Below are 13,655 nucleotides of genomic sequence, written 5' to 3' on the forward strand. Positions count from 1 at the left end.
ACATGTAACTGAACACATTTCTGTGTTTTTGTTTACTACATGACTCTAAAGATTGACATGTAATAAAAATGAGTGGTAATTATAGAAACTGCCACATGAGATTTATTTTTGGTTTAGTTCCATGATGCTATGGTTGATGAGCTGCTGAAGTTGGTATGCTGTTTCTTTGCTCTTGATTGACCCTGATATTAAAAAAAGCAGCCCCACACCAAGTAAAACCTGAAAGAAAACCCACACAACAAAATACACACAAAACCCCCCAAACAAACCAAAAAGCAAACCACCCCCTGCTGAAAACATGAAAAGTGTCATTGAAATTATTTTATCATTTTGCCTGTGTTTAACAGGCATCTGAAAGCAAAAACAAGCCTTTTCCTTGTAAGTGTGAATCTTTGATGCATTTTTGCTCTAAAGTATATTTCAGACATATGATGTCCTACCAAAGTAATTTGTGATTTTAAACTTCATGTGCAGATAGTAGACTAATATTTTAATAGTAAATCTCTAATTTCAGAATATGGGAAAACTGGAGTGTATGATCAGCCAGAGAATTTAACTCTTATCAATAAACTACAGCCATGGCTATGTAGTAGGTCAGCTATTGTTAGTGATGTGTATTTCCATATATTTATGTATTTTTCTGGAGTTAAATTTGATCTCCGGTACCCTCTGTCTAAAAGTTGGCCTGACTGGAATCTTAGACTAAGACTAGGGGGATTGGACTAGATGATCTTTTGAGGTCCCTTCCAATCCCAAACATACTGTGATACTGTGATAATACTAAAGGTATTGACTGCCAGTTATGATGCTGAAGAGCATAGATTAAAAAAAAACCCTTTCCCTACTGAATAATTTAAAACCTAATAGAGCATGGTCTTCTGTTTGTGCCAAAGCCAGTTGTCAAGGATGGGACAGTGTTGGTCATGATTATTTTGGTTGCCATGTCATAAGATCTGAGTCTTTTAGCTCCCTTATCTGTCAGGTAACTACTGGTAGTTTAGAGAAGTAGTTTAGCTTATGTTTTTAAAGAAAAATCTGTTACTGAAAGTTGTATATAGTTGTGGAAAATAGTATGCTTTCAAGGACATCGGTAAGGAATGCAGGGTGTTAATACGTCTCTTAACTTCATGGAGTCTCAAGTTTAGCTGTTGTTGTGGTTTAACCACAGCCTGCAGCTCAGCCCGTGCAGCCACTTACGCACTGCCTCCTGATGGGATGGGGAGAGAATCAGAAGACTGAAAGTGAGAAAACTTGTGGGTTGAGATAAAAGCAGTTTGATGAGTAAAGCAAAAGCTGTGTGTGCAAGCAAAGCAACACAAGGAATTTTTTCACCACTTCCTATGGGCAGGCAGGTGTTCAGCCATCTCCAGGGAAGTTGGGCTCCATCATACATAACAGTTACTTGGGAAGACAAACGCCATCACTCCAAACATCCCCCATATTCCTCCTTCTTCTTACCCCAGCTTTATATACAGAACATGGCACCTAATGGTATGGAATATCCCTTTGGTCAGTTGGGGCCAGCTGTCCCAGCTGTGTCCCCTCCCAAATCTTTGTGCACCCCTGATCTCCTCACTGGTGAGGTGGTGTGAGGGGCAGAAAAGGTCTTGGTGCTGTGCAAGTCCTGCTCAGCAATAACTAAAACATCCCTGTGTTATCAACACTGGTTTTGTCACAAGTCCAAAACACAGCCCCATGCTACAATGAAGAAAATTATGCCAGCCAAAACCAATACAGTTGTGTAATGATATTTCACAGGAACACTGTCTCAGCAATTTTTGGTTGTCTCCCTCCAGTAGGCAGGAAACTCGGTGGTGTGAACGCACAGCATGGAAGAATTGAACTGGTGAAATAAGGAGAAAAATGGCTTTAAATGACTGTGCTGTAGTAAAAAAAAAAGAGGGATATATGCAGTCATTTGGTAGAGAGGAGTAGCAGATTATTTCAGTTATTATACTAGTGAAAACACTTAAACCGGATTTGGGTAATTTTTTGTTATATCTTGATTACTGATTGTATTGCGTGATCTTCAGATCCAGAGTTCCTCATTATCAACACCGGAAGTTTACCTATTTGGTACATTCATTAGAGATGTGCAGAAAGCTCATAAAAGCTGAGACTTATTGAGCAAATTGTCTGTTAGCCTAGATCGATAGTAGCTGGCTGTGGTTAAGATCAACTTCCCCCTTTGCTGCAGTCAAATAACTCGAGCTCTTTAGCCTTTACAAGCCAGCACTACTCTGTTCCTACTGATCAGACTGTGCAGCATCTCTCATGGAGCCCTCAGTGCTAGATGTAGTCTGATATGCTTTAAGATTGAATGGGTACATCTGGAAGCTGTAGGCGATAGTTACATAGTTTAAAATTAAAAAAAAAAAAAAAGAAAAATTAAATTGGAAAGGCAGACAGTGATTCATGGTTGTCAGATTTATGTAGAAAAGTAGATAATAAGGATATGTAATTATAAGTAGCTGTCTGAAGCTTATTAAAAACCTTTTTAAAATACTCAAGCAATGTGCATTTTCTGCAGAGCTTATAAAATCAAGCTCTTGTGAACCAGGGGAAGTCAGTGGCTTAATGTTTTGAACAAGTGCTTGTATGAAGTGTTAAACCAGCTTTTGACAGCACAAGTCATTTTTTGGATGGAGAAAAAATGTTTTCAGGCAATTCATTTTTATTCAGTTTCCTATGTATTTTTCAAGTTGAGAAATTAATGGGTGGCTATTTAAAACTGGAAGGTTTGCGCTCACCTTTCCAGTCTGAGTTCAAAATAAGGTATGTGAGGCAGAAATCTGCTTTTTCTAGATTTCAGAGCTGATCAATTAACTTGTTAGGTTGTACTTCCTGGGAAGTTTTAGATACAAAACATTTTGTATCTTAAGCATTCATCAATTAACTAAAACTGATTTTAAATTTCTGCTTTCTTTTTAGTTGATTTTCTATTACTATTCTGAAACAATTCACTGCAGTTGCCATTATTTACTTCTGTCTTATTGGTACCAGAAAATTGAGGGTGAAATTAAGAAGCTGACCTAGAAGTTGATCAGGATGTAAGCAATATACCTTAGCTAGGAAAACTTAATGGAAAGATTTACAAGCCCATGTGCTTTAATTAAGAATAAGAAATACTCCTTTTTCCTACCTATGGTACAAATGTAATACATAAGTTTAAATGAAAGTTTGCTGAGTTTAAATGAAAACTTGCTGATTTTTAAATTGTAATAAAATTGGCAATATCAAACAACTTACCTTGTATCTTAGAATTGTGTTCAGTGAGGAAAAACTGCAGCGATCCTGCTTAATTACAAAGCACAATTTCATATGAGCCTCTTCCTCCTGCAACATACCTGTAGCAAGGCAGTCTACCCTTGTATTTCAGAGATTTTAAAACAAAAAAGCTAATTGATGCTTTGCCTAAACATTTAAAACTGCAAGTAAATCCTCAAGTTACAAACAGATTAGCTTTGTTTTACAATGATAAATAGTACAGTTCCAGCTTTCTTTAGTCTGGTATAATTGCAGGGTCAATAAACCAAATAATTTCATTTCTAAATCTGAAACACTACTTAGATTTGCAATCCAGAATTGATCCTTGACATGAATCAAGCATTAATGTTTGTAGACTAAGTGATTTAATAGTGGCAATTATAAAATTTCAAAGAAATGTCTCCATAAATGCAAAATAAAGTTATATCTTCTTTTATTAGAGACATTTTAAAGTAATGATATCTTTAAAAGATATTTTAAGAAAAAGTAGTTTTATCTTAGGAAAAACAGGGAAGGAAAGTCTAGTTTGTAGTTGAAATATAAATTAATAAAGTGCCCAGCTAAGGGACTTGACTTGATTTTGGTTTTGAAATGAGTTATGAGAAATTTGTATTCCCTTTGCAAACAGATGACATCTTTATACTAGAGGTGAACTGTGTCAGGTGAGCCAAGGTGCACCATAGACTTATCAGGCCTGTAAGCTTTCTTCCCACTCCCGGAAGACAAATATACATCTTGGTCATGAAATTCCTTTAAGGGGAGGACTGAAATCCTTGGTTTGATCTCCAAGTACTATGGGAAGACAGAAGTTTTCAAAGTCAGGTATGTTTTAACTTTTGCTGTATCAGGAGGACATTCCAAACACAGCCCTCTAAACCAGTTGGGCTTTTTTAGACAAGAGTAAGCTACTTGGAATTAGACACCTTGACCCCTCTTGTTTTCAGGTAATTAACTGTAATGTCCAGCAGAGTAGTAGTAAAAAGGTATGAATAATAGAGGCTGGAAGATCATTAGGAGGGAAGGAGATGAAGTTTCCTAATCAAATGGAGATTATAGAGTTGTTTGTTTTCTAGTTCATTAAATTATACCAGTGAAATAATTGCTTTACTGTTATTTTTTTAATATGTTTTTCTTAGTGATTTGTTTCTGACATCTATGCTAGGCTTTTCTTTTACTCCCTACTGTGTTATTTCCTGGACTTTTTTCTTCCTCCCAGTTTCTAAGTTGTTAGGTTGCTGCTTTTCTTACAGTTTGTAGGAGTTCCTTCCACTGGAACTGACTGCAGTTCTTGTTCAAGGCCAAACAGTCTTTCGGTAGAGGCTTGATTTCTTTAAGTAATTAATTGGAAAAAGTCAATTGCATTTTTTTTCTGCTCCAGGTCAGAACTTCTTTTGTCTTTCAAGATCTGATCTACTAACCTGTTACAGTTGCTGGTATATTTTCCCCACACGAAGTATAATGCCGTCAGCATCTTAAATTCAAAACTCTTTTTTTTTTTCTATTACAGACTGAGACAACTATAGGCCTCAGTTCATATCAACAGAAAAGGTAAGCATGATTTTCTAAAAGTTTAATACAGCCATCCTATTGTGAGATTTGTGATATTCCTCATAACAATATTTTCATGTAAACAATATCGAATACAAGTCATGTAATTTTTCAATTCTTTATCTCATACAGAGGAAATTTAAACTAAAATGTAAAACAATTTTTAGTATTGAACAGCTAAATAACTTCATGTATGGAATAAGATATGGAAGAATTATTTAATTCACTTTGATGTATACCACAGAGTAATTCTCTGTAAATAAAGAGGGGGTAAACTGAGACTCTGCTTGTAGATTTTTTTTTTTTTTTTCCTTATCAGTTTACTGAATTTTTATTGAGAAAGGAGTGGGTTTGTTCACCTGCTTCAAAAGTTATTGCAGTCCTTTTGATTTGATGTTAGTTTCCTTAGATTCTTTCCCACCTCTCCCCCCACCCCGGTCCATGTTGTTCCCCCCACTGTCCCCAAGTACATAATCTGTTATCAGAGAACTTTGCATATATAGTATCTGAGAAGAAAAAGAAGTGGCCTCTTGTTTTCCTTGGTCCCTAGTTTTTCTCTGGAAACTCTTCAAATACTCCTGTGTATTTAATGAGTACATTGCACAGTAATAGAGAAGCTTGTTTCTTATACAATAGCATTCAACAAACTGTTGTGTGATGCATAGCTTATTTTCAGTAAATACAGCTAGATTATTTTTTTTTTTTCAGAGGTTGTTTCTGTTTCCTTCCCAGGAAATCTAGTAAAAGGACTATTTCTTTTTTCATCTCAGATGAGTATATGAAAAGTTCTTATTTTACTGTGGATATGGTTGCTTAAACATGGACTTAAGAGCAACAAGTTTTGAAAAATCTCTGGGAATAAACCCAGCATTTTTCGTTTTACACTTAAAAGCCTTGATTCTATGTCACTTGCCACCAGTCTCTGCTGCCTTCTGATTAGATACAGATCTAAATCGTGCAATGTGACTCTCTTGAATTCTTTGAAAATATGGTAGACTTTGGCTTACCTAGTAGCAGGTTTCTAAGTATACTTGGAATTCAGGTTTTCAGCCGAAGAGTGAACATGAAGGTGCTGAAGAATCTTAGGAGCATATGGCAGGTCTTTCACTCTATGTGAAATTAAAACATAAATTCACAATATCTTTATTGTGATAACGTAGAAGAGAAGAGTTAATATTATGTATTGAAATAGGGCAGTTACTTCATATTTTGACCTGAAGCTTGAGACACTTGAAAAAATTCACATACCATAATACACAAAGTTATATTATACAAACTTCTCATTTGCTTAGTTGTTTTGCATAAAGATTGAAACTTAATGCTGCTGTATCTTCCCTGAATCTGTCTTCTTTTCCCTTCCCCAGCAATGGAGGCTCCTTTCTGCCCTTCAGAATTTTGCTATTTATTTCTTGCTGTGAAGTCCCTCTAATTAAACTTTCTGCCTGGCGCTTTTACTAAACTACTTATTTTCTACTTGCTTGTTAACATGGGATTAAGGAAGCGCAATATGCATTTCACTAAACTGCTCTCATAAATAATCATGTCCAAAGATGTATTCAGTACTGATTTATCTGTTAACCTCTGACACATTCTGTATATACGCCTTTGTGTGTGTAACGATACCATGATAGGAGAATGAATTACCACATGTAAAGTTGCCATGCATTTAGAGTTACTTGAATTTGATTTTCCTGGTTGCTGTAATCATGTAAACTGTAATATTTTGGTCAAGATCAGATTAAAGTGATGCACTTTAAATCATTTGTTTGCTTGGGGTTTCCCCCATTTTGCTATCTTAAACCACTTGTGTGCAGCCCTGTGCTCATTACCCAGTAGTGGACTCAGACTTTGCACAGCAGTAAAAGGATCTCTTAAATTTCATTATTGAACTTCTCTCCTATGTTGAAAGATAAATAAGGATCCTTAATGCTTCCAGAAGAACACAATCAAAGCAAATAGGTTACAGAGCAGTATAACTAATGTTAACTTCCAAACCTTCTATTTCTGTAAGCCAAGCAGTGTACGCTAAGTGATCATTGTGTTCTTTCATGTCATGGTTTGTAATATTAAATCAACTGGACATCTGGTCATTCATAACTCCCAAACAACATGAGTGGTTTAAGATACTGATACCCCAGTTGTTGTTTACCTGTCCTTCCTGCCAAGGATTCTCTCTCCTGTGACAGAGAAAGTTTGTGTATCTGGGGCTCAGCTGCTGCAGTTCATGGACCAGTGACTTATTTTACCCTGCCAGATGGGTTTGTACCTGGATTGTGAATTGGAGCTGTTGTGCTCTGGGTATTTGTTGCATTCTTCTGTGAGCCTTTGGGGATTGCAAAATGGTAGGGGACACAGCTGTAGACAGCAATTTAAACAACTGTGGCTCTATGCTGCGGTATGTCCGTCAGATTGCATGTACATCTTGGGTAGAGTCAGACTTTACAGAGATAGTTTAAATGGAATAGTATGTTGTTTTAATGGTTCAGTCTGAATGGCAGAAAGAAGCTGCCTTTATTATTTTTTTGTCTCCCAGGAAACAACTGGATTTGGTGGTCAGTGAGAATGAGACTGAGGCTATAGATATGCTTCCAGGACTGCTTATTTTAATTTCTCATCGAAGAAGATTGCTTTCTGTGTTTGAAATGTCAGTGTTCTAGAGTGTATCCTAATAAAGCACTGGTTTACAAATTTGAAAAATCTCTAGGTTTGCCAGGAGAAAAAATCTGTTCACTTCAGAGTGCTAGCCTATTTGGGATTCAGTCGCACTGTGATAAAGATCTGCATTGCAAACTCCTCAGTACCATATTACAAAGTAAACACCCAATTTGCTGTCTGTATGTTTCTCTTTCTCTGTCTCTCTCTCTCGCTTTCATTATTGGTTTTACACAGATCTTTCAAGTATTTTTTGAGGTGATTTTTTTTTCAGTGGCATTGCTAAAAACTGTGTTTCTGATACACGTACTAAACTTCTTTAGATGACTTGTCTTTTATGTCCTTATTAGAGATTATAATATTGCCTTCTTGGTATAGCTTGCAGATATTTCTTCCCTATTGAGACACCTTATTCAGTTCTTTGATCTGCTTTTTAACACTAATTGGAAGGAGGGAAATGAACTAGCCATTTAATTTGTTTTGTTCTTCCCAATGGTCAGATGCTATTCAAGCTTCTCCCTGTTCTTTCCCCACCCTTTCCCCAGACAACCGCCTCAGGAAGTGTTGGCTTTGAAGTTTAAGGTCTGGTATCATGAGTATGTTTTGCCGATACAAGGTTAATGTTGGTATAACTGAGTCAACCACTAGCCGGGTGTAGTTACTAAAAGACTTTTGTTGCTAGTTGTTTTCTTCATCTGCACTTCCAGCAGTGCTTACTGCCAGATACCGGTCATCGAATGTGTTGTGGGAGTTCGTTTTCTCAGTGAGACTATGTTTTCATATCCATATTTCTAAAATAATTTTAACTATAAACATTTAAGTACATTTTCTGATATATGCAGCTCAGCCTTATTTTAAAGTATGAACGAGTCATGGATGCACTCAGGGAAATATGATGGGTTATTAACTTTTTTAGCCAAAAATATTCTGTCTTTGAGGTGGTGCTTTCAAGGACATTCTGGCACGAAAAATACCCACTGTGAGGTATTTGCCTATTTATGATTTTTAAAGTTCACATGGTTATTTTTGGACAGACTTTCATTCGATTTTGTAGTAATAGAAATAACAAAGTTGTGGCTTTCTAAGAGTTTGTATTACCAAATAAAATAATGAGATCTCTTGCTATTTGACAGCTTAATGTCATCTTTATTTCTCGATGATTTACGGCACAGGAGAGGAAATAAAACCCTTTAAAAAAATAGTAAAGTAATGTGGGAAAAAATACATGTAGAGTAATGCCTAGATTTGAATTTTCCACAGTAGCTATTAAAGATGGTACAGATAAGATTCCACAGAGCACAGACCTCCTCCAGAAATCCCAGAACAGCTAGAAAGGTAAAGTGAGGATACAGAGATGATACAGTTACTGCCAAACTCTGCAGAAATCTTTAAATACTGTATTAGACAGGCATTTTCTGCATTTCCTATCCAAATGCAGAGATGTGCAGAGATTATTTCAAATTATGAGTGCCTAGTACTCTGTGATAACCAGGAAAACATTATAGGAGTGCTGCAGTGTGTTCTTAGACACAGATGGACATCCATGTAACCTGCAGTCTTTCTAGGCATTGATGTTTTCACCGTCTTTATAACCGGACCTGTGACTAACCTTATTGAGACATGAAGTTGGATTTCAGTTAGTTGCATCTGGTAGTAGGTTGCCTCTGGGTAGTAGCAGTACGGTAGTTAGTAGCTGAGGTTGATGCCTTCTCACTTGGATGGCAGAATGGATGGTACAGTGAGAATGATCACCGTGTTGGGGACTGTGTGTACTTTACTCTCAAGTCTGATTTTTAAAATCAAAATTCTTGCAGAAGAGAGAAAGTGTTGGGACCATCTTGAATCATTGCCAGGAACTAGTCATTCTTGAAATTTCATAGGTTCAGCTGACTTCTGGCCAATGCTTGGTCTGCTGGAGCTTGTTCACAGATGTCAGTAGTCCTTTCTCGTCTTGCTTTTCATGTTTGTTTTTTTTTTTTTTACTTTGGAAGTTAAAAAGCTTGAAGGGGTAGGAAAAGAAAAATGTTTGAATTCTGATATAAGACCAGGAGCCATAGCCTACATGCATACAATAGTAATTAACTTAAATGTCATTATGCTATAAAGTTGCCCTACCCATGGGTGTATCCAGCCTTCAGTGAGCAAGTGCCTAGCAGAGCAGACATTATCGTCGTTTGCTGAGTCTGCTGCAAGTTGACTCATGTTGGGCATTTCAGGAGGCAAAGTTTGGGAATTCCAATATTACTTGTTCCCATTTAAATCTTATTACAGTTGTTACTTTTATTATAATAGTTGGCATTCATTATGATGTAGTTGCCTTTACCAGACTTTTCCATTTAAAAATTTTGTGTTGTCTAAATGGCTATCCAGGATAAGATAGTTATGCAGTCTGAGAAAATGTTGCTTAAACTTTTAATGTATGTGGAGAATTGTGTATGTCCTGATTGTTCAAGCTAGGTCAAGTTACTCTTGACGGTATTTTCAGTGCATTCAAAATAAAGATCTTCATTATTGCATTTGTAAATACTGTGAATATTTCTGATAACTTTTTCATAAAAGGTATTGGTATGTCCTTTTACCAGTAATTATCAATGGAAAAAAGAGGTGCTGGATGACAGTTCAGAGTTTTGAAATTGGACAAAATTGACAGAACCATTTTAAAAATCATTGTTGAGGAAGAGTAGTTTCTGCTTAGTGTTATCTTGAAAACATGAGCTTTTTGTCGTTTTCAGTTTAAAAATGCACTCTATGTGTCTTTTTAAAGTTGGACCATAAACTTTGGAAACTAAGAAGATCACTTTGAAGACTTATTATCAACATTTTTTATCTTTTCAAAATATCACTGCTAATAGAATTTTCCAACTTTATTCCTTATGTCCAGTGTCTTTGTAAACTTAATTTTGAGTACTCGTTCCACAAAGTTTGATTTTAGCCTGAGAAGGTTAAACTCTTTCTTATTTGACACCTGTATTAAGTCACAGCACTTGCTCTTAGTAGTAGCAAGAATTGTAATCATCTGTAGATCCGAATACAGTTCTTCCTGTTAGTGTGTCTTACACCTTCACTTCTGTTGTTTTGTGATCTATATATACACATGCGTGTGTGCACACACACACGTGCATATGTAAGTATCTACTAAAGCTAACTGTACTGTGTCTACTCTCGCCCCAGTAGTGTTTTTTTAATGTGGAAAAAGCTATTTTTAATGACTAAACTCTAGGAAGTATTGAAGATGCTTTGACATCAAAGCTTAAGAGAGCTGTAAATTGATCAGCATGAATAGAGATCTCCCTATTATACATGTATTATACTTGAAGTGTGAAGATTCGGTTGTGGAGTACTAGAGTGAGTCTTTGAGACTTTGTGTTTTTATAAAAAAGACTGTTTTATTATAGTGTTGTCATTGCCTAGATCTCTCTGCTATTACAGAATATAGTTTTCCTACCCCATTCTTAAGCTATTACAGGAGTAAAAATTTATTTGTTGAAGTGGTTCTGGAGTACAGAAAGGTATCTGAATTTGATAAATAATTTCCTGGAAGTATGCTGGGTGGAATTAGATTGAGTTTTCAAGGCCTCAGCTTTCATAAGGTGAGCCACACAAACCTGGCCGAGGACATCTTCTAGCTCCTGGCTTCTCCCTCTGTTGAGGCAGAACTGGGGGGTTCTGCTGCCCTGGCTGGGCTTGTGGAGCAGCTTTGCTTACCCAGGACACGTGGCTGCAACTCTCTCTTTGGGCATCTAGGATTGATACAAAGTCAGAAAACAAGGATATAAAGCAAGAGTGCTATTCTTATATCAAAATCAAAAGTATTTAAAGAAAAAAGGAAGCAATTGGTTTTGAGCCCTTCTCTAGCCTTTTCTTTTTATGTCTTTTATGGTATTGTCTCCCTGTTTTATGTTTTATTGTGTGAATATGATTTTTACTCAACCCAAAATAAAGCATTACTGATTACAGCTATACTAATGTGTGGTCACAATCACATCATTCTGAATAAGAAAACGTTTCAGTCAATGAAACTGTTTTGTATTTTTTCTTGTACATTATCTTGTGGGTTATTGTTTGTGCTATGTTTAACTGTACTGGTAATATAAACAGTAGTAGAGACTGTTTCCAGATACTTTGTTGTCTTCACTGCTGGATTGTTTAAGTGGTATTTTAAATTTTAGTCTTCACCTACTGGAGTGTCCAGTGGGAGGTTAATATAGGCAAAGCTAAGGAATGCTTCCAGAGCAAGAATCACGATCTTCTGGAGATCATGAGTTTTTAATAGTAAAGACATCAGCTATTTTCTTCCATGTAGCCTCAGTACCATCAAATGGGTCCAAGATTGTTTATTTACTAGTATAGATTTAGCTAGAGAAACTTGTGATGTTGTATATAAATTACTGTTTTACATTGAGGAGGAGATTTGGATATTAGAATCATAAAATCATTTAGGTTGGAAAAGACCATCAGGATTGTCGAGTCCAACCATAACCTAACTCTAGCACTAAAGCATGTATCTAAGAACCTTGTCTAAATGCCTTTTAAACCCCTCCAGGGTTGGTGACTCCACCACTTCCCTGGGCAGCCTGTTCCAATGCCTGACAACCCTTTCCGTGAAGAATTTTTTCCTAATGTTCAATCTAAACCTCCCCTGGCACAACTTGAGGCCACTTCCTCTTGCTATGAAAGGCCATTTCACATTGCTATGAAAGATGATATAAACCTATTTAGCTTACAATTTCACTTAGCCATCACTATATAGAGGAAAACTAACAGTTCAGTTATGCCAGTTTCCAAGATAGGTACATTTGCATAATATTTTTTGGAGACACCACATAATCATGCAAGTGGCTAGTAAAATTACTGTATTCTGACTGGACAAGTTTGTCAGGCCATCTTCTTTTTAATTAATTGCTCTATTATTAGTTTTAATGGATATTTTTCTACGAAAGGACAATTTGTGATGGAAAGGGAGCAAAAATTTATCATTTAACAGTATGTTTTACAGAATTTTAATTTTTCTTGCAGTGTATCCCTATATCGGGGAAATTGCCGACCTCTCCGGTTTGAGCCACCAATGCTGGATTTCCATGAACAGTAAGTTGAAAAGTCTTTTCATCTGTTTAGTTAGAAAAAAAGAAACAAACAAAATCTCAAGAGCGTTTAAAACTGATGGAGAAGATTGTATATGTAAATGGCATTGATAGATTGCCCGTAAGTGTGGTTAACCTCCTTGTTCCAGAGAGCTGGTGTACTTGGTTGTAGACATCATATAGCGACCTTTCAGCTGCTATGGTTTTCGTAGCATAGGTACTTGTACTTCTTAGGTACTTGAACAGTTACTCTGCAGGCTGGAACTTAATGTGCTGAAATGAGATTACCTTTCTGCTTTTATGTAACCTGTGTCAGAGAGCATCAACTCTAGCATGTCCATTGTACTATTGCTTTGGTGGCAAAAAAACTTTGTCAGTGTGTCTGCAGTTATTGGAACAGCAATGTAAAGTAATGAAAATACAGCCTCAAGGACAACAAACAGCCTCCAGGAACCTAGCTCAGTGCTCTACCTTGCAGATGGCTGCTGGTTTGCATCTCAGTGGCTGAATGTAATGGTTTACAGCAAACTTACCTGTGAATTCTTGAGGAGATATAAGAAAGGAAGGAGGAAGAAAGTTTAACAATTTCAATATGCCTGTTCGTAATCCGAGAAGTGATTCAGTCTTCACTTTTCTTACCGGTAACTGGTTATTGGGTATAGGTAGCTACAATCATTCTCTTGTTAACAGTCAAAATGAGTTCTGGAGTTGGTGTAGACGGATGCAGCCTCTGTGCATTACTGGTACTTTGATACGACATAAACTGCAGTGAGGACCTTTCGAACATTTTATTAACAGTTCAACCTGGAAGGAAGAAAATCGCCCAGGTGTGCCTTAGCACAGCATTGCTTCCCCCATCCTCAGCCAGCACTGCTACTGGATGAGAGGCTGCTTTATTTACAGATAAACCACAGATTATTAATAAACCTATAGTACCCCTTCTCTATAGGAAAGATTCTTGTACAGTGTGGTGACTACAGAGATGTTCATGGAATCTCCTGTGTATTGATATGGTGTATATATACTTCTGTGTTTCTGAAAGAGAGGTTGTAGCTGTATATTGTCTGTGCAGAGTAGTTTTCCAAGACTAACGTTTATACAAAAAGC

General features: G+C 36.6%; 1 protein-coding gene across 1 annotated transcript in view; it reads left to right on the forward strand.

The window, feature by feature from the left end:
• Window positions 1-13,655, forward strand: part of TMEM131 (transmembrane protein 131) — a 102,304-nt gene that overhangs the window by 28,652 nt on the left and 59,997 nt on the right. Inside the window, exons 4-5 of the mRNA XM_065854149.2 lie at window positions 4,775-4,815; window positions 12,484-12,552. Coding sequence (XP_065710221.2) covers window positions 4,775-4,815; window positions 12,484-12,552 — 110 coding nt within the window. The remainder of the gene's footprint in view (window positions 1-4,774; window positions 4,816-12,483; window positions 12,553-13,655) is intronic.

This window comes from Patagioenas fasciata, chromosome 1 (genome assembly GCF_037038585.1).
Source record: "Patagioenas fasciata isolate bPatFas1 chromosome 1, bPatFas1.hap1, whole genome shotgun sequence".
In the NCBI taxonomy this organism is placed as follows: Eukaryota; Metazoa; Chordata; class Aves; order Columbiformes; family Columbidae; genus Patagioenas; species Patagioenas fasciata.